The 27,031-nt window shown below is 43.1% G+C and overlaps 1 protein-coding gene across 2 annotated transcripts in view; it reads right to left on the bottom strand.

Annotated features, from left to right (window-relative positions):
* Window positions 1-23,980, bottom strand: part of GALC (galactosylceramidase) — a 67,185-nt gene extending 43,205 nt beyond the window's left edge. The window contains exons 1-6 of one of the 2 annotated variants that reach the window (XM_030558974.1): window positions 23,696-23,979; window positions 22,047-22,115; window positions 19,867-19,930; window positions 17,412-17,525; window positions 13,775-13,914; window positions 11,751-11,789 (exon numbers count right to left, since the gene is read on the bottom strand). In XM_030558974.1, coding sequence (XP_030414834.1) covers window positions 11,751-11,789; window positions 13,775-13,914; window positions 17,412-17,525; window positions 19,867-19,930; window positions 22,047-22,115; window positions 23,696-23,920 — 651 coding nt within the window. In that variant the 5' untranslated portion in view covers window positions 23,921-23,979. Of the gene's footprint in view, window positions 1-11,750; window positions 11,790-13,774; window positions 13,915-17,411; window positions 17,526-19,866; window positions 19,931-22,046; window positions 22,116-23,695 lie in introns of both variants that reach the window. The other variant, XM_030558975.1, reaches the window with a different exon arrangement.
* Between the last annotated feature and the right edge of the window lie 3,051 nt (window positions 23,981-27,031).

The following is a 27,031-nucleotide window of genomic DNA, read 5'->3' as shown; positions in this document are numbered from 1 at the left end:
CCCACTGTGCATAGCATCTATTTTGTGGTACATATTAATCATCATGACAGGACTAACGTTTGACAAGAAAAACAGCAATAGAAAATGCTACACGCAGAGGGCCAAAGACAGTTCAGTTACTTCTTTGTAAAGATCAAAATATGAACCAGTCTACCACAGGACACAGCTAACAGCAGAGAATATCAGTTTAAGATTTCCTGACTGTTCAGTTCTTATTTTCGCAGCCTTAATGTGATATCATTGCTTCTCATGCACATCATAAAACTAGCAAAGTAGAATGTTGAACACTACAATCTCCTGAATTGGCTTCCTTCAAACGTGGATTATTTTATGTCTCAACATAAAATATAAATAAACCCAGATTGAACTGTCTACCCTCTGTTCTCTTTGAGCTATGCAAACATGAAAATTCTGATTTACAGGAAAGGCTGCATGGTGCAGAAAAGAAAACAAGAATTCATTGTTCTATCCCAGCTCTACCAATGATTCAGCATGTGATTTTGGACAAGTAATTTCACTTCTGTCTGAGTTTCTCCTACTGTAGCAGGGATAGTAATAGCTGTCTACCTCACAGAAAGAAAGGCAGCAATTAGCTAGACATCTTCAGACTAGACATGGCCTTTGAGATCATTATTAAGAAGTACTATCTTGGATATACCATCACATCATACAAGCAGAAGTCAGAGCTTCCCTTGTTTCCAGGAGGGCCATTCAATTATAAGTCATTCTCAAAGACTCTTGGTTCCCATTAAATTGCAAACTTTATTCAGTGAAAGACTACTATCATTAACAAACCAAGTTACTATGATCATAGCTAAAATCTCTCCTCAACAGCAACTTCTTTTTCTCACTGATGATAGATCATACCATGATCATTAGGTGACTTGTGTCTTCTGAGAGAAGAACAGAAACTGAAGCATCATTATCTATCCTACAGAACACCAAGGGCCTTGGGGTGTTGCCATTGACTTCTAAGAGGCAGGCTTAATTGTGCATGGATTTCAAAAGAGCATGATCATCACAGACCATAATTTGAGCCAACACTTTTTAAAAATCAGATTGGAGACAAGAGAGCTATTACTTGTCATTAAAAAAGTTTTTATTTCCTCATACTTATTCACACTGGCCAATGGGCAACATTTAAAATTAACTCTTAGTTACAAAAAAACACAATTCAGTTTATCTACATTTCTTATTCTCACTGTATCTACTGATAGAACAAGAATCAGAAGAGACATCCTAGAATGCCCTCAACGTTTTATATTTGTGTTATTAGCATATGAAGCAGAGGTTTCCTGTTGAGTGAGTTTGCCCTTTGGAAAGCACAGCAAAAAAATTGAGCCTGAGATATGTTGTAAGAGACAGCTGAAAAAAACAGTACCTTTGATTTTTGTGGGGATTATAAATTTGGATATAAAACTAAGCATCTCAATAAATAAAAGTTTTCCAAAGAGAAAAGACTTAATGTGCTATTAGAGATGGATAACTCTGCAGAACATCTAAGGTATGAAGTGGAGACAAAACTATAGGTCACATCATTCTGCACTTACGTGCATCAAGAAAACCACTCCAACCAAAGGATAAAGTTGGTATTTATGGAGTGGCAACAGTTCAGTAACACTGGGACCTAAATGGCAACTATAAAGTCCTAAACTCCAGTCCACACACTAGCATTCAACAAGAGCAGAGAAACCCCTCATCACATAACCTAACACTAATATGCTTTAGCTTCTTGCAGTGGTGGAGGGAAGGGGGGAACTTAACAGAAAAAGAAGGATTGGGTCTGAGAATGAGACACGAGAGGTACTGTAGGCAGAACGGACTCATACAGGATCCTGAAGGAAAGTACAAGATGCTTGATTCAAGTGTGAGTGAGGGCAGTGAAAGAACTCACAGAGCAAACATAGCATTGGAAAGGACAATTATTTCATAGATCTTAAAAGCCAGAAGAGATCTTTCTAAGCATCTAGTCTGTCATCCTACATAAAACAGGATACAGATCTGATCCCATTATTCCATTTCAGCATGAAAAGGTGGCTGTGTAACAGGGCTGGTCAGAGGAGAAGATTACAGAAGGTGAAAGATGGCTAAGGAATAATAAGGATTTTAGGAGACAGAAGAGGAAAGGACAGAATATAGAAATGCAGAGAATGAAGCAGATTTGGCTAGAGAAACTGGACATGGGGAGAGATGTAGAGATTAGCTGAAAGACAAGACACTGGGACATAAAAACCCACCCTACTGGCACTCTTGTTGACAGCGTCAAACAGAGGCCAAAGATTTAATAAGCTTAAGACTGAACTACTCTCCATATAGCCTCAATCAGAAGTTAGGCCCAGTGGTGAGTCATAGTCTAAAATTTGTATGGTCTCTGCTTATCTTGTTGATACACAGAGGACTTCAGTTTCCAAATGTTAATCCAGAAAGTTTCATAAACAAAGTCACATCTAAAAGTAAAAAATATCATTTGAAAGTCACAGTGCTTTAGATTTAGAAGTTTTACCTACACTATACAAGTTATAAGGACAAAAGTTTCCTATGCAACAACTAACTCCATGTTAATATTATGTTGAATATTCTCAAATTACATTTTTAAAGCACCATCTCCCGGACAGTTAACATTCAGAAGCTCAATATGTCAGAATGTTACTTTCTTTATAAAATCCTGCTTTAAAGAATGCTCATCCACAACTATAGCACTGAGGTTCTCTCCTTTACCTTCTACAAGCTAAGTGTTCCAGAAATACCATTCGCATCTATACCACCAACTGTGTCCCTATTTAGCACATGTCTAAAAACAAAGCTTTTCTTCTCAACAGTGCTAATATCTCAGTTTTGATTATCGGGACCTCTTACTATAATGGTGCATTAGAAATTGTAACTCCTGTACTGTACATGTATGTTATAAGAATTAAGAACAGAGTTACCCCTAAATCCTAAAGAATGTGCATAGCACACTAAAAACCAGAAACATAGCTCTGTCACGATAAGCTTACCTAGACACAGAACAGCAAGGGATAAGAAACAAAAAGGGGTGTGGGAAGGACAAGAGTGACAACGGTAGAAGGTCAGGAGAATGTATTATATGCAAATAAATCTTGATCAAGTTTATTTGCATTGTGCACATATTGTACACACTGTAGAATAAAATATTGGGATTATTGCTTTTCAGGTAAGATGCACCAACAATAGGTGGCTCTCATATAAAAGGGGAAATTACATGTGAACAGTAACACAATCGTTACCTTCAAAGTTCAAACAACCATTACTCCAAATGGATGCTTCTCCAGTGGTAAAGTCTCCTCAATGCCTTGTTCTCTCTTTCTCTCTCTCCACATACACAAACATACACCTGAATATGTATGCTATGCCCAGTGATCCTTGACTGTATTGAGTCAGTATACTAACTGCCATGGATATTAGAATTTAAAGTACTCTGGGCAGGATCCTTTGCCAATCATTTATCTGCAGTTGCTAGCAGAAATAATGTTATAGAAATAACATCCCTCCAGTATCTTAATACTTTTTGATGTTCATCTCCAAACTCTCTTCAGTCTGTCACTAGCCTTCTGGTAACGAGATGCCCAGAATGTGTCACAAACAATATTCCAGTGGCAGTTAAACCAAGATCGTACAGTGGAATTATCCTCCCTTTTGGTTCTACCAATTCAGCCAGAAACTGCACAACTTATTTTCTTTGGTTTAGAAAGGTATAGATCTGACCCAGTAGCCTAGTAACACAAAGTTTAGGACTGAGATGTGCCCTTATTCTCAAGTGGCATGGAGGTGTACTATAGAAAGAGTACATATACTGGTTCATGGGAGACTCCTTCCGCTCACTTGAAGATTAGTTTATATAAGCTCTTTAAAAAATTTCTTGTAAAATCTTATGGACAGGTAAAGTGGAGAGTAACTGGAGTAAAACAGTAGTATGTGGGGATATTTCTTTTTTATCCACAGAAGAAGCTGCAATATTCTTGGGATTACACAGCAAAACAAGTTCAAGCCTAAAAATACAAATAGCTGATAAGCAACTAGCCCTAAAATATAAAAACTATCAGTAACTAGTCTGTCAGTGAGAAAGATCATGACTCATTCAAGAGCTTGGAACAGTATTATGGATGACCAGTGTTTACAGAACAGATGACCTTCACTAAAACATATTCACACAACTGTAGAATAACTTTCTGCCAATGATTCCAAAGTAAATCTTCCTAAAATTCTGGGTTTGTCTCCTTTTCTAAACATAGGGAAGTAATTCAATTAGATTAACTAATCTAACTTCACATGCTAAAAACGGAGCATAATGAAACATTAAGCAATTCTAATCAAACTGATCTGCACTGTATCTAACCAAGCCTTCAAACACAAAGGATATTAGACCAAAAGCAATAATATGTATCCAGTAAGTGTTTCAACAGGTAAGAGCACAACTGTGAGTTCATACACGTCACATATTTTCCACGTGATCAGGAATGCAAGGTGGGTGCTTTAGCAGCAGGGGTGCCAGAACAATTTTTCTATTGGGGGTGCTGAGAGCCATTGAACCAAACTCTGAACCCTGTATATCAGGGATGGTAACCTTTGGCAAGCAGCCCATCAGGGAAATCCACTGGCAGGCCGGGACGGTTTGTTTACCTGCAACGTCTGCAGGTTCAGCCAATCACAGCTCCCACTGGGCGTGGTTTGCCATTCCAGGCCAATAAGGACTGCGGGAAGCGGTGGCCAGCACATTACTCGGCCCACACCGCTTCCCACAGCCCGCATTGGCCTGGAACAGCGAACCGCGGCCAATGGGAGCTGCGATTGGCCGAACCTGCAGATAAACAAACTGTGCCAGCCTGCCAGTGGATTTCCCTGACGGGCTGTGTGCCAAAGTGTATATCTTGCTGTATATAATGGAAGCCATTTCAAGTCAGGGATGCAACAGCATCCCCCACAATCCCTAGTTCCAGCACCTTTGTCTACCAGTGTCTGTTTGGCATTTCTAAGATGACAAACCAAAGACCATTCTCAAACCTGCCAGTCAATCATTCTTCAACATTACTGTTGTACTTACTGTGGTCTCAATTCTGCATTCATTGATGTCAGAACTCCCATTGACTTTAAAGGGTGCAGGATCAGGCCTTGAAAGAGTTTTCAGTGAATATTACATCTATGGAAAAGTCCTATGCAATTTAATAGGGGTGAAGCCAACAGGGTTCTACATAGGTTTTTAGGGTAACTTCTAGAATTTAACAAAATAATAAATCCTTTTTTCTAGGTGGTTTGAACCATACTATATAGTTCTATAGCAGGGATACAAGTCTTATAACATTGTCTGAGACGGTTAAAAAGCAAGAAAAGCTACAGAATTTAATGGAAAATAGGACTTATCCTCAAGGGTAGAAAACATTTCCTAAAAGCATTTTTTGAACTTGTAATCAGGAGTTTTCATGCCAGAAACCTGATTCTACAGTTTACACTCCTAATTAGAATTATTCATTCCTCAGCTTACAGAAGCTGTTGATATGATGTACTCAGTTTTAGATAAGAAAAAAAAATAGTTTTTCCGGGCTAATACAACATGTGGAGTACATGAAGTATAGTGTGATACAGGTTTTATCCGCATGAATCAGGTGAGGCTGCATTACTCACAAGAGCAAAAGCCATAATAGAGGTCACTCCAAGTTCACGTCGATAAATCTTTAACAGCATATCACACAGTCACCTATTCTGAATGTGCTACACGTTATAGGAAAAAAATGTTTTGAAAATTGGGATGTTTTTAATCCCTCCAAATGTAAATCCAGACTCCATTAGTAACTGCATTCCTTCTGAGCTCTGCACAGCTGAAATAGAAAATGACTACATATAATATTGCACATTTAAAAGTCAGATGTCAGGCCTTTCATGGGCTAGCATAAGCACTAGGAATCTTCTTTAATAATTGGTTCAGCACTTCCATTTCTAGCCCTGAATTGTTATTGCAAGATACAAGATCAAAAACCTCTTAACTCAACAAGGATGGAATATTACCAATTCAGTGGTGTAATTATTTTCAGCAGGAGGAAGGGAGTGAAGCCAGAAGAATACTATTTCAGTGACAACTGGACTTTTAAATATGATAGCTGATTTAATGACATGTCTACAATACCCAGAAGTTCAGACTCAGAGGGATGTGAATAGAAGTGCACACCAACCTGTGCTGTAACTTCCCCATGTAGATGCTGTGGGTGTAAATTTAAAGGTCGAAGATGCTGATTTGAAACATCAGAATAAGTATCAGGGACACAGAATGGTGGGCAAAACAAGTAGCATGATAAATATAACGTATCACATGATATCACCATGTGTGAACATCATATATTCCTTACGGGAAATATATCAGTAATCCTGTTTTTTGTAACTACTTATCCCAGAGGTTGTTAAATCTCTAAAAAAAAAAATTTAAATATATGAGTTAGTGTCCTGCCCCTTTACTTTTGTTTTCTACTTAACAATATAAGAAGCAGTAACAAACTAAGGAGGGAAGATGAATACTTCAAAACACGCTTAGCAAGATCATAGAGAATTTAAATTTATACTAACAGACTTGCAAATTCCCTGTTATGGCTAGCATGATGACAATGAAATATTTTTCAAATGGCTGACGAGCAAATAGAAGCATTGTAAGATAGGTGCAACACCACACTGAACAGAGGTAGCAGATTTCTTGAGTGATAAGTAGCTGAACTCCTAGAGCTAATTTTTTGCTTATCACTCAGAAAAAAATCTACTCCCAATTCAGCAGCTTTTTTCCAAAGCTAGAAGGAATGAATGCAATGTCATTGTCATTGTTCCACAGTTTGCTCCACACACTCAGTATCCCTCCAGATCAATGGCTTAAGGCAAACCAACTGAATAGGGTGAGGAAGCCCTCAAATGGCAATAAGCGGGACTCAGCTCGTAAGTAGGTGGAGAGTTACTGCCAACAAATTGCACACACAGCCAAGAAAACGCCTGAAAGAATCGGAGGACAAATTAATGTTGTTAAGTGATCAGGTAAGGTAGATTTCTGTGAAAATAAAAACATTGTTCTGCTTGGCACACCATCTCTATTGAGGGTTCAGTTCCACAGGCTTTTCCAATCAAGCAGAACATCTGACCTATTTTTGGCTGTCAGTTACCTTTACCTATTTTATTTTCCATGTTATATGGGTTTTCCTGTTTCTGCCTGAGCACATGCTATTGTGAAAAGGAATGACTTCAGAGAGAGTACATACAGATTTCAAAGGGAATGCTGCTCTGCTGTTCTCCCAAGCTAATCCCACCTACTATAGAGGTGGTCCTTAAGAAGGCTTATGGTTTAAGGCAGTGGTTCTCAAAGCATCGCCCATGGGCTGCATGCAGCCCAATTAGCCCACAGCTGAAGCCCAGCTGTGTGCTAAAAAAAAATTCAAAATTTGCTGCTCTGGTCTGGCAGGTCTTGCTAAGGGGGAAGACAGGGTACTGCAGCCTGCACCAGCAGTCCTGCCAGCAGGAGGCTAGTTAGTGCCGCAGGGGGCAGGAGAGTGGGTCTGTGGATAGGTTGGGGGGGGCCTCTGGGAGCTAGGGGTTTACCCCAGGTTTTAGGTGGGGTTCCTTTCCTGGGCCCCCTTCTGGGGTCTTGGTTGCTGACCCCCTGGGCACTCCGCTCCTGGGCCAGCTGCTGGCTAGCCACGTGTCCCGACCCCACATTTTGGCGACAGGGTCCAGCTGTTTGGCCCACGCTCAGGGCTCCACTCCTAGCCCTGCTTTGGACAGGGGCACTGAGCATAGGGGACTGTAAACAGTTTTAGAGTGGGGGATGCCATGGTTCTCTACCGGCAGCCCACAATGATAAACAGGTTGAGGACCACTGGTTTAAGGGATAATATCAACTGCATATCATGGGGAGAGATTCTGCCAACCTTATTTACTTTTAGGACTTCAATAGGACTATTTTGAGTCAGGTACTATTCAAGGTGAGCAAGGCTGGCAGAATCTTGTCCAAAATCTGGAGGGTCTAGGAAGCCAAGCTACTAAAACAGTGACAGATCTAAATTGCAGCTGCATAGTTTATTATGGTCCTCTTCATAAGAGTTAAATACCCACTTGGAAGTAGAGACAAAATCCTCTCTTCTCCTGGCAGATCAGGTAAAATCCAGCATATAGGAACAAGACACATTTGTCTAAGGAATGCTTTATCCAATCAGAGCCTATCCATAACCAATGAGGAACTGCAAATGTAAGGCTAGTATATGGTACAATAAAAAATCCTCCTCCTCAATGGAGGACACTGTGCCGAAGGACTTAATCCCAACAGGTGCTCAGTATCCTCAACTCCTATTAAATTAAATGGCAGTGAATGGCACTCATCACCTCGCAGGATCATGCCCTTTGTTTTCAAGAGTGAGCAGTGCTCTATTTAAGCCAACTCCAGCTCCTGAGCAAAGAGCAGATAGTTTCCTTTTTAAGGAGAGAGATGTTGACTTAAGTGATCTATCCTATTAGTGGGGACAGGTTTAGACTTAGTTAACTAAAATACTCTGTGGTTTCAGAGTAAACCGACAGCATTTTTCTAATGATAGGTGTATGGGATAAACAAAATCTAGTTTCAGAAGAACTCGCATGTAGTTGGGCCAAGTTAAAAGTCAAATAATTCAATTGGCCACAAAGCTTTTCCCAGAAAACTGCCTCAAAGACTGCACGTCTGTACGGCTGAATAGAGGCCTTTATTGCTGAAGTGCCAGGTTAGCTTTGCTTGGATTTAAAATTGTATGGCAAGCAATGGTGGAATGTGAAAAAGGGAAAGTTTTCTGTATAACAGAAGAAAGTGAACACGAAGAACACAGAGAAATAAGTGTTAACTTTATGAACACAGGCAAATTTCTTAAGACATACGGAAGTCAAAAAAACAACATTATTATAGAAACTGTGGGGGATTTTTTTTAAATTATCTATCCAATTGTTCAGGTCCAATATAGTGAATGAAACCCAGCAATATTAAGGTTAACCAATAATTATATTAGAACTATTGGCTTGACTCAGTTCTAATATAATCATGTGTAGAAAAAACTATGAAACTCTACGGCAAACAAAGATCTATAGCAGTTCTATAATTAATAGAGTAATATAGTCTGGGATCCAATCCTTGTTCACATCTGTGGGAAATTCAATGTCACTCCATAGATAGTCCAATCCAATATTACAGAGAAAAATGAATTTTATTTCCTAAAGATTAAGATGCAACAAAAGATAATTGAATTTAAGGTAGAAACCGTTTATCTGCCTTAATAAAATTCTACTTTCATGTTACATGCCCTACTGCACATCTTCTGTCAAGGGTAAGTGTTTTGGGTTTTGAATCACCATTAAGGCCTTGTCATGTGAAGGGCTGAGCTACTTTAACTTCCCTTTATTTTAATGGGTGTTGAAGAAGCTTGGCCTCTTGCAGAATTTATCTTTGAAAGTGGCAATGTAGTTCCCGTGATTAGGCATCACGAGTATTTGTGAGAAAACTTTCACTTCAACCATGACAAACAGAATTAAACATATACTCTACGTTTCAGTAAGAACTTATAATTGGTAGCATGAGTTCTATGGTGGTAAGATAAAGGATGATGTTATCATTCCCAGTGGAAGTTCTGTAGATTTTCAACTGGTTCCAGTTGGCAACTAGGTTTTAGAACATGCAACAAGTCTACTGGTCCACAGGCCCTTTGGTAGCAGCCAATAGAAATCAATAGTGACCACCCTGAAGGATCCTAATGGTGTCTACTGGAGTTTCCATTAGGGATGAGAGTTCCATATGTAACTTCCTCACATGAGAGGATTACCATCCACAATTTAAGGTGATACCATCCTGACTTCAAAGCAATTTTATTTCAGCCAACTAAATTTGAAGAGAAGGATCTGACCCTGAAGGCACTTCACGCCTGGAACCACTATGGGAGACAAAGGGAGTTCAGTGGGCAATGTATTTACAGGCAGAGCCCTGCAGCAGGACTGGGATCCTGCAGGACCCATTGCCATAATAGTGGGAGCAGGAAAAATGTACTTTGTTGTGGGTGGGATTTGGGGGGGAGAAACAGACTGCAGTAATTTTCAGAAAAAACACTAAATCTCTTGTCAGTTTGCCATAAATAGAATTTCAGCAACGTAAAGCAATTTTTTTTAAATAAAAGGTTTTAATACACCTCTACCCCGATATAACGTGACCTGATATAAGGCGGGTTCGCATGCAAGGTGGTAAAGCTCCGACACGCTGCTCTGAGCAGCGTGTTAAGGGTGCCGGGACAGGCCGGGGCTGAGGGGTTCAATAAGGGGCAGAGGGTCTCGCAAGTGCTCAGGGGCTCTCCCCGGGTCTGGGGGGCAGGAGCTGTGGGAGGGCACTTTTGGGGGCCCCACAGTCCCAGAGTGGCCCGAGGGATTAGCAGGGGGCCGGGAGCAGCCCGCTCTACTTCCCTCGCCCTGGCCTTGTTGCTCAGGGAGGTGACTTGGGGGGGTGAAGGGAACCCCCCCGCACTCACCAGCAGTGGCAGAAGCGGAGCAGCCCAGCCCCAGTCCGCTGCACTCCGCCAGCTCCCAGCCTGCAGCGCTCCACTTCCCGCCACAGGTGAGTATGGGGGGCATCCTTTCCCCAACCTCCTCGCACTCATCTGTGGCAGGAAGCGGAGCACGGCGGCTGGAAGGTGGCAGAGTGGAGCAGGCTGGGGCCGTGTTGCTCCGTCTCCGGCCACAGGTGAGTGTGGAGGGCGTCCTTTCCCCCAACCTCCCCGCACTCACTGGCAGCGGGAAGCAGAGCAGCCCAGCCCCAGCCAGCTCCACTCCCCGCCACGCAGGTGAGTGCAGGACCTTTCCCCAGCTGCCCCGTAGCAACAGGGCTGGGGCCATGTCGCTCCACTTCCCGCCGCAGGTGAGTGCAAGGGGAGGGGGGCATCCTTTCCCCAACCTCCCTGCACTCACCGGCAGCGGGAAGCGGAGCACCGTGGCTGGGAGGTGGTGGAGTGGTGTGGGCTGGGCCAGCCAGGCTGCTCTGCTTCTCACCACTGCCGGTGAGTGCCTGTCAGGGGAAGGGGGGGAAGGGGAGGAGGGGGAGGATGGATAGAGGTCAGAGCAGTCATGGGACAGAGGAGTTGGGTGGGGTCCTTGGGGTGATTAGGGATGGGGGTCTCTGGAGGGAGCAGTCAGGGAACAAGGAATTGGGGGGCCAAAGCAAGTTTGATATAACATGGTCTCACCTATAACGTGGACCACGTTATATCAAGGTAGAGGTGTACTTATATTTAAGCAAGAGATATAATAGACGTCAACTCTCTTTCTAAACAGGAGAGAAAGTATTTTTACATGGTTTAAGCAAGATTTGTTTTATTCCTTTAGTGATAAAAATTGTGTCCAAATTCCATTTATATATAAAACAACCGTGGGGTTTTGGGGATTTTTTTAAGTGTAACATGGGGGAATCTGTCTCTTGCAGGATTTGTGGGATCTAGGTTTCTGCAAGTGGGAATAGGATAATCAAGAAACAATGCAGGAGCAGGTGGGAGTGGGTATTGCAGGGCGAGATAGGAGTAGGATTAAAAAATAGTCTCGCGCAGGGCTCTACTTGCAGAATTGGACCCTAACTCAGTCAAATTCAGAAGAGTTGGTCAACCTACATACAACTGCCAAAAACACTTTATTTCTAAGTTTCAAAAGTCATGTACACATACTGATAAAATATAGTAGCACTGTACATAAAATATGAGAGAGATAAAATCATTACATACCTTGATATATTTGCTACTAAATGACCTTTCATTCCATATCTATAGAACAGAACATAGAAAGCAATTTCAAAAATAAATGTATTAGTCTGAACAGTAAAATTAATCGCATCAATACAAAAAAGGAAAGTTTTAATCTGTAAAATTATACAGCCACTATTGTAACTGAATTCTGTGGTTTCAGATTCTTGTGTAAGGAGAGAGCAACTCCACTTGTTTTTGTTATTGGTTCTAAAGGCAGCAGCTTTAACTAAAGTTCAAAGGCCCCAAGACAGAACTACCATCTTCCTTCTGAAAAGGAATAACTTGCCTATTAGTAGGTTTCTACATTTACACAAGCCTATGACTGCAGGTTTACACTTGCATGTTCTAACGTTACTGGACTGATTTCAAAAGTCCCATCAAAATACATGTATTGAAAAGACTTCTGAAGTTCATCATATATTAAGATGACAATTGATGGTATCTAATCTGTACCACATGTGCTGCAAGACTAAAGGGAAGAAGAGGTGGCTATGAAACTGTTAAACAGCTTACTGGCAACAACTTTCTCTTGCTCAATACAGTCTTCGCTATTTCCCCATTTTTAAGACACCATGACCAAAGAGTTCTACCACACAAAATATCACCAAGAGCATATGATTTTTTGAAATGAGGCTTCCACTTAGAAATACTTCTACCAACTTTATAAAGGTCAAACATTGTTTACTGTACAATATATAATGCTGAAGCCAAACACAGCATAACTCAAATAATTATGGAACATTTAGACACCAAGCACTTCATGCTATTCTCAGGGAAGTGAATATTCCTAAGGCAAAACAGAAATAAAACTGCTCTTCAGAAGTATTGTCCTCATTTACTGACCATGGGGGATATAAAAATCTACCCAGGCAGCAAAGACTTAACAATATCCAGGGGTGGAAATAGCCTCCAGTAGAGGCAAACAAATCAGATAGCACATTCTCTGTGCTGCTGAAAGGTGTGTGTGAACTCTGGGGTCCATGGACCACAGTTTCAGAATTCCAAACTAGGTTTCCACCCCTTCATATTTAACAAGTTGAGCACACTGCTACAGCTTCAAAATAGTCAGTGGACTAAGTTCAGTCGTATAACATGTGGGTGAAATTCCCTGAAATCAGAGGCAAAGTTCCCAGATCTCAGGTGATCTGCCACTTTCCTTCATTCTAGCTATAAGAATGAATCTGTTTAAATGAGAAAATAAACAGCACAGTCCCTCTACTCTCTTACAAACACGTGCACCTCAGGATTACTTAGTTTATCACAAGCTAAGGGGGAACTTGTATGTTGCTGCTCCTTTGCAAAATATTGTCTGCACATCACTGCATTATATAGGTCAAGGATCGGCAACCTTTGGCACACAGCTCACCACGGTAAGCACCCTGGTGGGCCAGGCCAGTTTGTTTACCTGCCGTGTCCGCAGGTTTCGCCAATCGTGGCTCCCACTGGCCGCGGTTTGCCGCTCCAGGCCAATGGGGGCTGTGGGAAGCAGTGCAGGCCGAGGGATGTGCTGGCCGCCGCTTCCCGCCACCCCCATTGGCCTAGGACAGCGAACTGTAGCCAGTGGGAGCTGCAATCGGCCGAATCTGCGGATGCGGCAGGTAAATAGAGGTAAGCTGTGTGCCAAAGGTTGCTGATCCCTGATATAGGTCATATAACCTAGGTTTGGAAAGTTTTCAAACCTCACTTAATACATTTTGAGTTACTTCTACGAACTTCAGCCTGAACAAGACAAAGTCAGACATCCATTTTATACAGTTTAGAGTATGGAACCCTCAAATGTTGAAAATCAGCATTGCATCCACTAAGAATAGCAAAACAAAGCCAGCCCATGTGACTTTTGCCTGCTCCACCAGAAACCAGAGGCAAATATAAGGCTCTGGATATGGAATGATTTGTTAACTGGCTGCCACAGAGTAACTGGGAGATGAGAATCAAAATCGGGGACTAGAAAATAACAATTATGAAACAGACAAACAGAAATTTGAGATGTGTACTTTACTGACCCCAATATAATCAATGTCCAAATTGTGATACTGCTTGGCGCCTAGAATCCAGGAAACAATATAGTAAGCAGTGACATCCGGATGATTATAGGGCCAGTTCTGACCCCTCCCTATCCATCCAGGAAATGCCCAAGGTAACCCTAAAAAGAGAAAAATCAGAAGAGAAGGACAGTTAATTAGGTGCACTGCATACATCAGTAAGAAACAAGAGCAAGCCACCGCATATATTAACTGAAAGATTTAAGGAAAGATCCTCATTGCAAATCAATGTAGTTCCATTGACTTCAATGAAATTATGCTTCATTTACACTGGCTGAGAATCTAGCACAAGTTGCACATCTTTAGTGAAATCTTTCCACCTAAGAATCTATCTTTAGGCAATGATACTAAACTGCTCAAGATAGTTAAGACCAAAGCAGACTGTGAAGAACTTCAAAAAGATCTCACAAAACTAAGTGATTGGGTAACAAAATGGCAAATGAAATTTAAATGTCGATAAATGTAAAATAATGCACATTGGAAAAAATAACCCCAACTATACACACAATATGATGGGGGCTAATTTAGCTACAAGAAGTCAGGACAAAGATCTTGGAGTCATCGTGGATAGTTCTCTGAAGATGTCCACGCAGTGTGCAGAGGCAGTCAAAAAAGCAAACAGGATGTTAGGAATCATTAAAAAGGGGATAGAGAATAAGATGGAGAATATATTATTGCCCTTATATAAATCCATGGTATGCCCACATCTCGAATATTGTGTACAGATGTGGTCTCCTCACCTCAAAAAAAGATATACTGGCACTAGAAAAGGTTCAGAAAAGGGCAACTAAAATGATTAGGGGTTTGGAGAGGGTCCCATATGAGGAAAGATAAAAGAGGCTAGGACTGTTCAGCTTGGAAAAGAGGAGACTAAGGGGGGATATGATAGAGGTATATAAAATCATGAGTGGTGTGGAGAAAGTGGATAAGGAAAAGTTATTTACTTATTCCCATAATACAAGAACTAGGGGTCACCAAATGAAATTAATAGGCAGCAGGTTTAAAACAAATAAAAGGAAGTTCTTCTTCATGCAGCACACAGTCAACTTGTGGAACTCCTTACCTGAGGAGGTTGTGAAGGGTAGGACTATAACAGCGTTTAAAAAAGAACTTGATAAATTCATGGTGGTCAAGTCCATAAATGGCTATTAGCCAGGATGGGTAAGGAATGGTGTCCCTAGCCTCTGTTTGTCAGAGGATGGAGATGGATGGCAGGAGAGAGATCACTTGATCATTGCCTGTTAGGTTCACTCCCTCTGGGGCACGCGGCATTGGCCACTGTCGGTAGACAGATACTGGGCTAGATGGACCTTTGGTCTGACCTGGTACAGCCGTTCCTATGTTCTTATGTTTATGACAATCATCTACCCAACATCTCACGCTTGACGGCTCAAATGATGAGTTACATCTAGTAAAAAAATAAACAAACCAACCCACTATTCTTGAACTGCAGGATCAAGCAATACATTCTGTTGTATCTAAACACAGGAGTCTGATCCTGCTTACCATAGGCTTTTAGCCCACTACAGAGAATGGGACTGATCTCTCGAGTAAGGCAAGAGGATTTGGTCCTATTTTAATTCTTGTACCATAACTGGTCTGTTTCCTTTTTAACAATTATTTAAAAAAAAAAATTAAAGAATTCTGCTTCCAAAATTTCTGTGGGCTTTTCAGGACAGGGACTGTCTTTTACTCTATGTTTATATAACACAACGGATTGCTGATCCTCGTTTGGAGACTCTAGGCACTCCCACAGTAATATAGTTCATGCCCCTTGCAGTGATGCACCATTAAATTTCCCTATGGGAGGAAGAGCTCCATCATTCACTCATTCTTAATATACAAAGACGGTTCTCTCCAAATACTCCTGACTATAAACTATTAAGCAACATTAAACTAAAAAACAGCATAATTCATGACGTAGGCAACTTTTTCAGTCAGAACTGAGACAGTGCAAATGGTTCAGAGGGCAGAGAAGGCAGTGTGGTCATTTACACAGGTGAAGAAATGCATGAGAGCAAGGTATCAGAACAGGTGTGACAGTAAATCAGTGATCAAATAGGAGGGAGACAGCATAGAGATTGGCTTACAACAACTCAGAATGATTTCAGCCATTAAGGAGATTAAAATAGCAAATATGTTAACACTTAAAGACAATAGACTTGCTGTAAACCTGTGGTTGGAGAGATTTTCCTATGTGTATGCAATCTTATTTCGGCAACATTTATTTTGCAATACGAATGTTCATTCTGGAGTTTATCAAACAGGCAAACTGTATAAACTGAATAAATAAATAGTGCAGACATAAATTACAGTACACCCTCACTATAACGAACCCCTGGGGATCCAAGTGATTTGTTTAGTATAGCTAGGGATTCGTTACAATGAGGGACGGGGGATAGCTCTGCCGACCCTGCAGCCACGGGACCTTGGGGAGGAGGAAGAGAGCTCCTCCTCCAGCTGCTCCTGTACGTTTTAGGGGCAACTTTGGTGTGAGCATAGCAGTGGTGCAATGGCAAGGTGGGGCTATCAGCCCTCCAGGAAGATTCTGTAGTTAAGGCTTTGATGAAGTAGATTTGAAAATCAACAGCAACCTGCAGTCAATTTGTCAATGAAGCTTTTTACTTATATTATTCATTTTCATATACAAATATAGGGTTTTTTCATTATTTTGATATTAAATTCAATTTAATTTACTCTGCCTCTAAGTCTCTCATTTTCAAGTTGCCATAGACTGACTAAGAATTAACATCATAGAACTGGATTAAAGATGTGTCAGAGGGGAAGCCGGAGGTTTTGGCCATAGAGTAAGGAATTCTGGGGTCATTTGGCACATGGGAGGTGGGTTTGGAATTATGGAATTACACATGAGCTTGGTAACTCAGACACCCACTCCAAATCACTGCATTGGTTTACATTCAGTTCAGGTTTGGAACATTTTCTTTGCAGCCATAAAAGAACAGAAACCATTTTTTAGTTTAAATGACAACTTCTGTTTTGGAACACATTTCAGTGGCAACAGGTAGATTCCACAGCTGGAGACACAGGGCTCTGACTTGAATTGAACAGAATAGTGAAGGTGTTACAGAACTTGTCTACCCATCTGAGGTGAAAATCAGAAGTCAAAGCACATTTGTTTAAGCTAGTTTTCGAAAGCATTTGATAGAAGTCTGAAGGAAATAAAGAGAGTCCTGGAAGATATGAAAAGTTAGTTTATTGTATGTAGGATTAGAAAAGATTCCTCCTAAAAAGGGTACCTGGGAAAAAGGAAGAATGAGCATGCATAATGTGGGGGATTCTTAGTCTTGAATTTATTGTCTCTTGCCATTGGCTCTCACAGCGTGACACTCTCATACTGACTGTTTTAGTATAGTTATTTTAGGCCAAAGAAATATCACCCAGCACTGGGGAGAAGGGGGGGGGGCCCACACACCAAACACAAGGCGTTGTCACAATAAAACCTTACAAAATTCACACAATAAAATATTCTTTAAAAAGAGAGGGAAGGCAAATTGGAGGAACCAATTAAGAATGAGTCAGGTATGAAATCATATTTGAAAACAGGAAGACAGAACACTGAGAAAACTCAAGTCCTTACCAATCAATTTAATGTTGGGGTTCCTCTTTTTAGCTTCTTTCATTAGCCACCACTCATAGCCCCGGAAATAATTCTCATCGTTTTCATAGTGCATGTGGGAGGGTTCAGTACCATCTACAGAGGAAACAACAAAGATATCTCACTAATTGTTTTCTGTGTCATGACAAAATTCCTATGTATCTTAGGGTTTTTTTTAAATACACCTCTACCCCGATATAACACGACCCGATAGAATACAAATTCGGACATAAAACGGTAAAGCAGTGCTCTGGGGGGGGGGGCTGCGCACTCCAGTGGATCAAGCAAGTTCAATATAAAGCGGTTTCACCTATAACACGGTAAGATTTTTTGGCTCCCAAGGATAGCGTTATATCGGGGTAGAGGTGTATTACTCATCACCATAATATCTAGGCACATCCGCAAGCACAGTTCATGAATTCTTTGAAGTAAATTTGAAAGCAAAGTGAAATTGGAAGCTAACATGAAAGACTAGCCATCCCTCCCTCTTAGAGTACATCACCTCTGCAAGTGGAGGTGTGATTGCAGCACATGTAGATATACCCCAGCGAGCTTTAATCTATTTAGTGCAAGTATCGATAGCAGTGAAGCCACAGGCACCATGGGCTAGCTGTCTAAGTAAGTACCCAGAGTCCTGGGTGGGCTTCTACAGTCCATGCTGCAGCAACTGCACTGCTATTGGTACTTATGCTATCTAAATTAAAGCTAGTCAAGTACGTCGCCATGTTGCAATTACACCTTTGATTGCAGTGCAGATGTTATTCTGTGGCTATACTTACAGTGGCATGAAGAGCAGTAGTTCTCAAACTCCCTCGGCTCGTGCTGCTTCCTGCAGCCCCCATTGGCCTGGAGCAGCAAACCACAGCCAGTGGGAGCCACAATCGACCAAGCCTGCAGACACGGCAGGTAAACAAACCAGCCTAGCCCACCAGGGGCCTTCCCTGAACGGCCCTAGTTTGAGAACCACTGATGTAGAGTATAGGCACTACACACATAGCTACATACTGCACTGAAAGGTAGGCTGTGTCCATTCTTGTCACTGCGGTGTGTAGCTACACATGGCAGCAAAAGACTCCAGCAGCAGGAAAAGACTCTAGCAGATAACTGCTGCCAGAAGCTTTCACTGCCAGTGAGGAAATGCTCCAGCAGGGGGGAGCTGCCATATCCTTTCCCCACAATTTTCCCCTGCCGGAGACTTTAACTGTGACAGGGAAAGACTCAGGCAGTGGGGAGGCAGCTAGACACTACACCATTAAAAATAGTAGTGTTGATATGGGAAGCAGAGCTTGAGTGTGCAGGCTATATACCCTGGGGGTTCAGTTGTGTAATGCAATACTCTACAAAGCCGCAGTTCACTATCTACACTGCTATTGACATGCAGTGTCTGTATTCTACATGCCACATAAGTACAAACATAGCCTATGTCTGTTGACCATGATCAAGTACAGTATCAGATTAACATGAACATGTTTTCTGTCAAAGAGACTATGCAGAGACTTGCAGAAGGATTGATCTAATGATCCAGTAGATCTTTTATATTCCCCAATTACTGTGACGCTAAGTCTATCTTCAATATTATTTTGGGCTGAGGAATCACTGCATGAACATTATCACAATAGTATCAGGAGGAGAAAAAAAAATATTTTCACCATTATGCAAGGACCCTGAACTGAGAAACAACAGGCAGCGTGGCACAGATTACTGCATGTTTACTTCTTGGGGGCAAGAGAAACACATGGGGAGAGAAAAGGAGGAAACTTGTTATGAAACCAAGAGTTCAGTTCAAACTACACTATATCATAAGAATGAGAAGTTCCTTTTCATATAAGATTTGGACTAGTGTTACTGTGGGGTTTCACCACCCTGGTCTACATTAGAGGGAGGGAAATCGATCTAAGTTACACAACTTCAGCTACATGAATAATGTAGCTGAAGTTGACGTACTTAGACCTACTCACCATGGTGTCTTCACTGCAGCGAGCCGCCTGCTGCCACTCCCGTCGACTCTGCCTGCGCCTCTCGCAGCGGTGGAGTACAGGAGTTGATGGGAGAGCATTTGGGGATCAATTTATTGCATCTAGTCTAGACACGATAAATTGACCCCCACTGGATCAATTGCTGCCCGCCGATTCGGCAGGTAGTATAGACATACCCATACTAAGTAACAGTCTGTACCACAGTTCTCATGTAAAAAAAGACCCTCCCCACACCAATTCGAGAAATGGTACTAGAACCCTGCTAGCAGCAAACATTTTTAGACATGGTAGTGCAGTCCCAAGTGTATCATGCAGAGCCTTGCTATTTCAAATGAGGTGAAATGTTTATCACAATGGTTATCACTAAACTGGTAGTATTTCATCTATTGTATCGCCACATCATTTGAAGAGAAGAATGATGTACATAAAAACAGTAAGCCCAGTCCCTCAAGAATTCATACCTGTTGACTGTCCATCACCACCAATCTCTACTTTCAGAATATGCAAAGAGGCACCAAAATTTGGCTTTAAAAAAGGAGAAAAAAAATATCTATGAATATAGATTCCCACTATAAGCAGAAGAATGTCCAACTAAAAAGTGCATCATCATCAACCTCATCACATTTCTATCTGAATATTTTACCCATTATTATTACAATCGCCTAAGATTAATGCAACTGAAAGATTAGAGGGAAAAGCTATTCCTCTTTTAACAGTTTATTTATTTTGTGCAATTGAGAGTACTTGGTTTCTAGTCAGTTTCACAGTCCCTCTTGGAGTTATAAGTGTGTTTCCCTGTTTGGAATCTTTAGCACAGCAAAGCTAACAAAATAGGAAGATGTCAAGGTAAAGCCAAAAAATGTGTATGGTGGTCCAGAGGCTGATGTAGGACAATACTATTTTAAGTTGCCTAGATTTCAAAATGAACATGTTGCTTCAAAAAACTAAAAAGGTTTGCAAGTTTGAGGGTTGGTACTGATGTAATTATATCAGTTTAGACCGGGGATCTCAAACTTAAATCACCACGAGGGCCAAATGAGGACTAGTACATTGGCCTGCGAGCCGCATCACTGACACCTTTTCAAGGGAGCTATGGCGGGCTGCAGGAAATAACTCTACATGCAGCCCACGCGTTTCAGACCCCTGGTTTAGACACTGATATAGTTAAAGTGGTACAGCCTTCTAAATGGACAGTTTTAATGGCATAAAGGTGCTTATATTCATTTATCTCAACAATTCAGAACCATAACTGATTAATTTCTGTAGTGGGTAAAGTAATTTCTACATATAAGAGGTCATATGCTACATTCCCAAATTCAGTGTAAAAAGGGCAAAAAAGACCATTTTCCAGATGACTGACTACACAGTAGGCAAAGCAGCTACATCATGTCTTTTCCCCACTCCCCATCAAAAACCTCCATAGCTACTTCTCTCTCTCTAACACAGAAACTATGCTCTAGAGGGCTGAAGCCAAGGGAACATCTATTTGAAAGTGGTATGTTGCCCTCTCAGTTTTGGTACTGCTCTAACTATATCAGTGCAGACATTGATATAGTTTAAGTGGTACAGACCTCTAAATGGACAGCTTTACTGGTATAAAAGTGTTTTAGTAGATTATCTAAAGAATTCAGAACCATAACTAATTGAACTTGCATCCTAGGCAAACCTTAGGATATTAATTCTATTGAAATGGAACAATCTTAGCAAGTTAGAGAGCAAGGATACTCTTCAATTGCCAACTAAAATATACAGTAATTTTCAGAAGTCATGAAGTATACATACTTTTGCACTGATTCAATATTGCCTTCAGAATTTACTACCCACAATAGTGATGACCACCTCAACCCTTCACTTTATCCACCTTTAAACTAGGAAAAAAAAAAAAAAACCTTCTAGTTCTAGCCCAATATCGCAAAATATTTAATAGAATAGAATTAATCATTAGCTATTTCAGAATAGCAATAAGAGGGAATCTCAGTAATCGCTATTTCCAAAATTAAATAAACTCCCAACAGAAACAACAAGATGTTGATTAGCCTAGATTATGGTTATTACCAAGAGGAAGTACCCTCAAATTGTTTAGTCATTTCAGTATAATTAGTTGTTTCCTCTTAACATAAGAAGGGTGTTTACTCCTGGCAGCTACCACACCTTGGAGTAATAAGAGTTGATTGTTCAGCCTCAAAATTTAGGTCCCAGAAACAGTTATCACCACACAAACAGGACATACCTTCAAGTTACTGTATTAATAACCATAATTAAGGCTACATTTATGTCACAGAGGTCATGGAAGTTACGGAATCCGTGACTTCCTAAGACCTCCTTGACATTCTCTGCTTCAGCCCCCAGGGTCTGCAGGAGTCTGGAGCTGACAGCCAGTGGGGCCTTGGCAGCGTTCCAGCCACAGGCAACAGCAGCAACAAGGGGCTCCCTGCAAAGTTCTAGCCACAGGTGACAGACTCCTAAGGGGGCCCTCCTCGAGGTTCCAGCAACAGGCGACGGCCTCACACAGGATGGGGGAAAAGGGAGATGCCTCAGGCGAGTAGACGGGATGTCTCATTTTCAATCTGAGTACATATAGAGTACATATTAAAACTCTAGAGGAGGTTAGAGATATGTCTTACTAATATAGAACTATTACCATAAACAGATAATCTAAAATCTGAGAGCGATAAGGCTCTGGGTAATTCACCAGAAGTCGAGAGGTGGCCTGAAAAAGAACAAAGGCAAAAGACCATATTTAGAGTTATTTTATATTTTATTTGGATTTAAAATAGTAAAGAGCCTCCTATCTAAGGTTCTAGGCAACCTAACATAACTAACAGCACACTTAAATCCCACCAAGAACTAAGGAATCATGTCAGCAGGGACTCAGCCAGCCAGATACCACAAAAACTCAACACCCCTTTAAGACACAAAATTTACTGTAGAAAGACATTAACAAATGACTAGTCTCCAGCTTTCTGCAGCAGCACTATGGTGTTGTGAAGTATATATTAGGGAGTGGGAGGAGAGAATGGGATCTAGCATGGGCATGATGAGACAGGAAAATTTTCCCAGGCAAAAACCTATTTCCTACTAATGTGGTTTTCTTTCCTCTAAAAGTTTTCCCTGCTTTTCTTCCTCCTAAACCCAAATCAGCCTGTGTGTCCAAGCTAACTCCAGAGAAGTGCCAATTATGTATCACAGTAGAGCTTGAATGGCGCTCATGACACTTATCATTGGACTGGAAGAAATCCCTGGAAAATTACTGGTCATTTGGTGGTATAAATATTTTAAAAACTATGAAGGGAACTCTTTTAAATGTAGGTCAAGAATAAAATTAATCCCAGGATTTCAATGGAGTTACACCAAAGATTAATTTGTCCTTAAGAATCTCCTATCATCCTAACCAGAAACAGACCGCAGCAAACACACATCCCACATGTTTTTTGCAAGAAGAAAAAGGAGAACAAGAAGCACTCTCCCACACCATTCCTCAGCCTCAAATGCTATTCTCAGACAAGACCTGCTACTCAAATGTAGGGAATCTCTCATCTCCCTCCAACACTAACTTGGTGCCATGTTTTTAGCACCTGAATTTGACAGGCAACAATACCCCCATCCCATTCCCCTCAATGCATCATCACACATGGACACCTGCTCATTCTTCTGAATTTCACTATGCTATTATTTTTCTTGTTTTCCTTATATCAGTGGTTCCCAAACTTGTTCTGCTGCTTGTGTGGGGAAAGCCCCTGGCAGGCCGGACCGGTTTGTGTACCTGCTGCATCCACAGTTTCAGCTAGGAGCTGCTGGAAGCAGCGCAGGCCAAGAGATGTGCTGGCTGCTGTTTCCTGCAGCTCCCATTGGCCTGGAGCAGCGAACCATTGGCCCGGAGCCGCGATCAGCCAAACCTGGGGATGCAGCAGGTAAACAAACCGGACCGGACAGCCAGGGGCTTTCCCTGCACAAGCAGCAGAACAAGTTTGGGAACCACTGCCTTAGATGACACCCTTCACTCTGCATTACAAATCCGAGGGGCAGGCCTCATGCACAGACAGCACAAGAGACTGTCACCTCAGGGAAATCCTCTTCACCCCACACAAAAGCACAATGGCCACCCAGAAATTTGCCTACGGGTCTGATCTCTCTCCAGCCCACCTTCCCTCCCTCCAGCCCTCACTCCCATCTATTCCCCATCCCTCTTGCCCCGACAGGCGTCCATTCACCCCTATTCCCACTCCCTCCAGCCCTCTATCCACCCCTGTCCCACCCACACCCCCTCATTCCCTGCCCACCCCCTCTCACCCCTCCGCCGCTCACGGCCCCGATGCCGTCGAACTCACGGCCCAGCCCGCCCGAATCGTCCAGCGCGTAGCCGGCTAGGAAAGGGGCGGCAGCAGCCCCCGGGGGGCGAGGGCCCCAGGCGCAGCCCAGCAGGGCCCAGCCCCACAGCAGAGCCCGCCCACAGGGAGCGCCAGCCCGGCGAGGGGAATCCGGACACCGTACGCGCCTCCCTCCAGCAGCGTCCATAGCAGCCAGCCCGTTCCTACAGCAACTCTGCTACAACCATCCGCCAGCCATTGTCATATGACCACGCCAGCCGGTGGTCACCTGACAGGGGCTAGGCCTCTCGGCGAACCGCCCCCATCGTCCCAAAGGGGAGGGAGGGAGAGAGGCCGGAGGTCACGTGATAAAGTGAGCTGACAGTAGCGGCGGGCATGTTGTGTCTGGGCACGGACGTGCCGCTGCGACGCCATGTTGGAGGTGCGGTAGAGCGAGTGCAGGCGCTGTATTAGCTTTGGGACGGAGCTTTGCGCGGAAGGGTTTCCGCCAGGGCAGTACAGAGCCGGGAGACAGGGCGGATCCAGCCACACATGGGAAGAGGGGGCGGCGCTTGGAGTCAAGCCTCAAGTTCAACCCAGGCCACAGCTGGCGCCAGCAATTAAATTCTGTAGCAGGTTCAGAGCCTGACGTAGTGAGACGGGGCGGGCCGGAGCCAGGGGCCGGGCTTTACCGTTGCCAATCGTTCGAACTGCCCAAAACCTAACGCCCTTGCCCCGCCTCCTGCCCTGAGGCCCCGCCCCTATAGCTCACTGTCACCCACCCTCGCTCACTTTCAGCAGGAGGGGGTCCAGGCTGGGGGGGGGTCAGAGTGTGAGAGGGGGCTCTGGGCTGAGGGGCAGGAAAGGGAGGGGGAGGGATCAAGCTGGAGGTCCGAACTCTGCGGTGGAGGAGAGGGGGCTGGGTGTGGTCGAGGGATTTGGAGTGTGGGAGGGGGCTCTGGACTGAGGCCAGGGGTTGGGGTGCAGGAGGGGGCTGAAGGGTGGGGCCTAAGGGTTAGAATGTGGGAGGGGGCTCTGGGCTGAGGCAGAGGGTTGGGGTGTGGGAAGGAGTACCATCCTGGGCTGTGGGTGCAGATTCTGGGGCGGGTCCAGAAATGAGGGCTTCAGGGTGCAAGAGGGGGCACCAGGCTGGGGCAGGAGGTTATGGTGTTGGAGGGGATGATGGCTCCGGTTGAGGGTGCAGGCTCGGGAGTGGGGCTTGGAATGAGGGGTTTGGAGTGCAGGAGGGGGCTCTGGGAGGCTGGGGTCAAGAGCAGCAAACCTGACACTCATAGCACGCAGAGACTTGGTGGCAGCCCCTCTGCCTAGGAGTGGAAGGACCAGTCACCGCTTCCCAGGAGGATAGGGAGCTTGCAGGTCTCTCTGCAATGCCAACTGGACTTATAATAGCCCAGTCAGCAATGCTGACTGAGCCACCAGAGTCCCTGTTCAACTGAGTGTTCTAGTCAAAAACTGGAACCTGGCAACTCTAGCTGGCTTTGGCACCTCCGTAGGGGTTTTAATATTTTATGTGTATTTGCACCACCTGATACTGAAGGACTCTGTCTCCAGAGCCCTGCTGAAGCAGTCTGAGGTGAACCATTGCACCACAGAGCCGGATGGGGCTGGAAGGGAAATATCAGCCCCAAATCACTAAGGTGTAAACCATATGCTGCCACAAAATATAATTGTAAATATACCAGACAGCACTGATGCAAGCAGCCAAGTATGCTCACACTGGATCAATAAACTACTTTCAGGCTTTGTATCCCAATGTAACATAATAACTGTTTCTTAGAGTAGCTAGTCCTGGAACCCATGAAGGCGCCTCTTGATTTAGTCCTAAGTAGTGCCTAAGATCTGGTCCAAGAGGTGAATGTAGCTGAACTGCTTGGTAATAGTGACTCTGATTTAATTAAATTTAACATCCCTGGGAGTAGAGGGAACACCAAAGAAGTCAGCCACAGTAGCAGTTAACTTCGAAAAGGGCAACTACGCAAAAATGAGGATGCTGGTTCAACAGAAATTAAAAGGAACAGTCACAAGAGTGAAATGCCTACAAGCTGCATGAAAACTTTTTTAAAACACCATAGCAGAGGCTCAAATGAAATATGTAATCCAAATAAAAAAAAAGATTAAAAAAATGCCATCGTGGGTACCCAACACAGTAAAAGCAATGGCTAAAGGCAAAAAGGCATCCTTTAAATATTGGAAGTCAAAATCTACTCATGAAAATAGAAAGGATCATAAACTCTGGCAATCAAGTGTAAAAGTATAAGGCCAGGTCTACACTACACACTTACTTCGGTATAACTACTTTGCTCAGGGGTATGAAAAAATCCACATCCTAAGGAAGATAGTTATACTGACCTTAATCCCCCCTAACCCCCATGTAGACAGCACTATGTTGGCGGGAGAGCTGCTGCTGGTGGAATAACTAAGCTGCCAGGAAAGCTCTCTCCTGTCATCCTACAGTATCTTCATCAAAAACAACGAGGAGTACTTGTGGCACCTTAGAGACTAATAAATGTATTTGGACAGAAGCTTTCATGGGCTAAAACCCACTTCATCAGATGCATGAAATGAAAAATACAGTAAACAGAATACATATTCTAGCACATGAAAAGATAGGAGTTGCCTTACCAAGTCGGGGGTCAGTGCTAACAGGCCAATTCAATTAAGGTGGAAGTGGCCTATTCTCAACAGTTGACAAGAAGGGGTGAATACCAAGGGAGAGAAAATTACTTTTGTAGTGCTAACGAGGCCAATGCAAACAAGATGGCCCATTTCTAACAGTTGACAAGAAGGTGCGAGTATCAGCAAAGGCAGGGCCACATGTGGTCTGGGGAACTAGCCTCCCCAAGCAGCAGCTTCACCCACTGCCCATGACAGTAGGTAAGAGTGGGTCGGCTCCCACACACCGAGTGCGCACTGCAGTCTCCTGAGGCAGGGGCCATATTCACAGAGCCGAATGCATCGGCACCGCACATTATGCATGAGGGAGAGAGTACGAGGTTCTCTGCGGGGAACTGTGAATCTCTGCTGCCATGAGTCTCGGTATCCTTTGCTGCCTCGTCCCTCCCCCACCGGGCTCAGAGCCCAGACTGCCATTGGGCATAGGGGCATCAGTTTAATAATACTGCATAGGGTCCCATAAATCCTAAGGACGGCCCTATCTAAGGCCACAAGATTGTAGCCCTCTGGCAAGTAGTAGTGAGCTGGAGGCAGGTTTTATTGGCGAGGGATACTTGGCTCTGGAATGCATTTCTCACTTTGTTGTGCCAGTATCTGGATTTTGTCTTCTTTAGAAGCAGCAAAG

The sequence above is a fragment of the Gopherus evgoodei genome, chromosome 4 (genome assembly GCF_007399415.2).
Source record: "Gopherus evgoodei ecotype Sinaloan lineage chromosome 4, rGopEvg1_v1.p, whole genome shotgun sequence".
Lineage (NCBI taxonomy): Eukaryota > Metazoa > Chordata > Testudines > Testudinidae > Gopherus > Gopherus evgoodei.
This window is presented reverse-complemented; position numbering and strand designations above follow the sequence as displayed.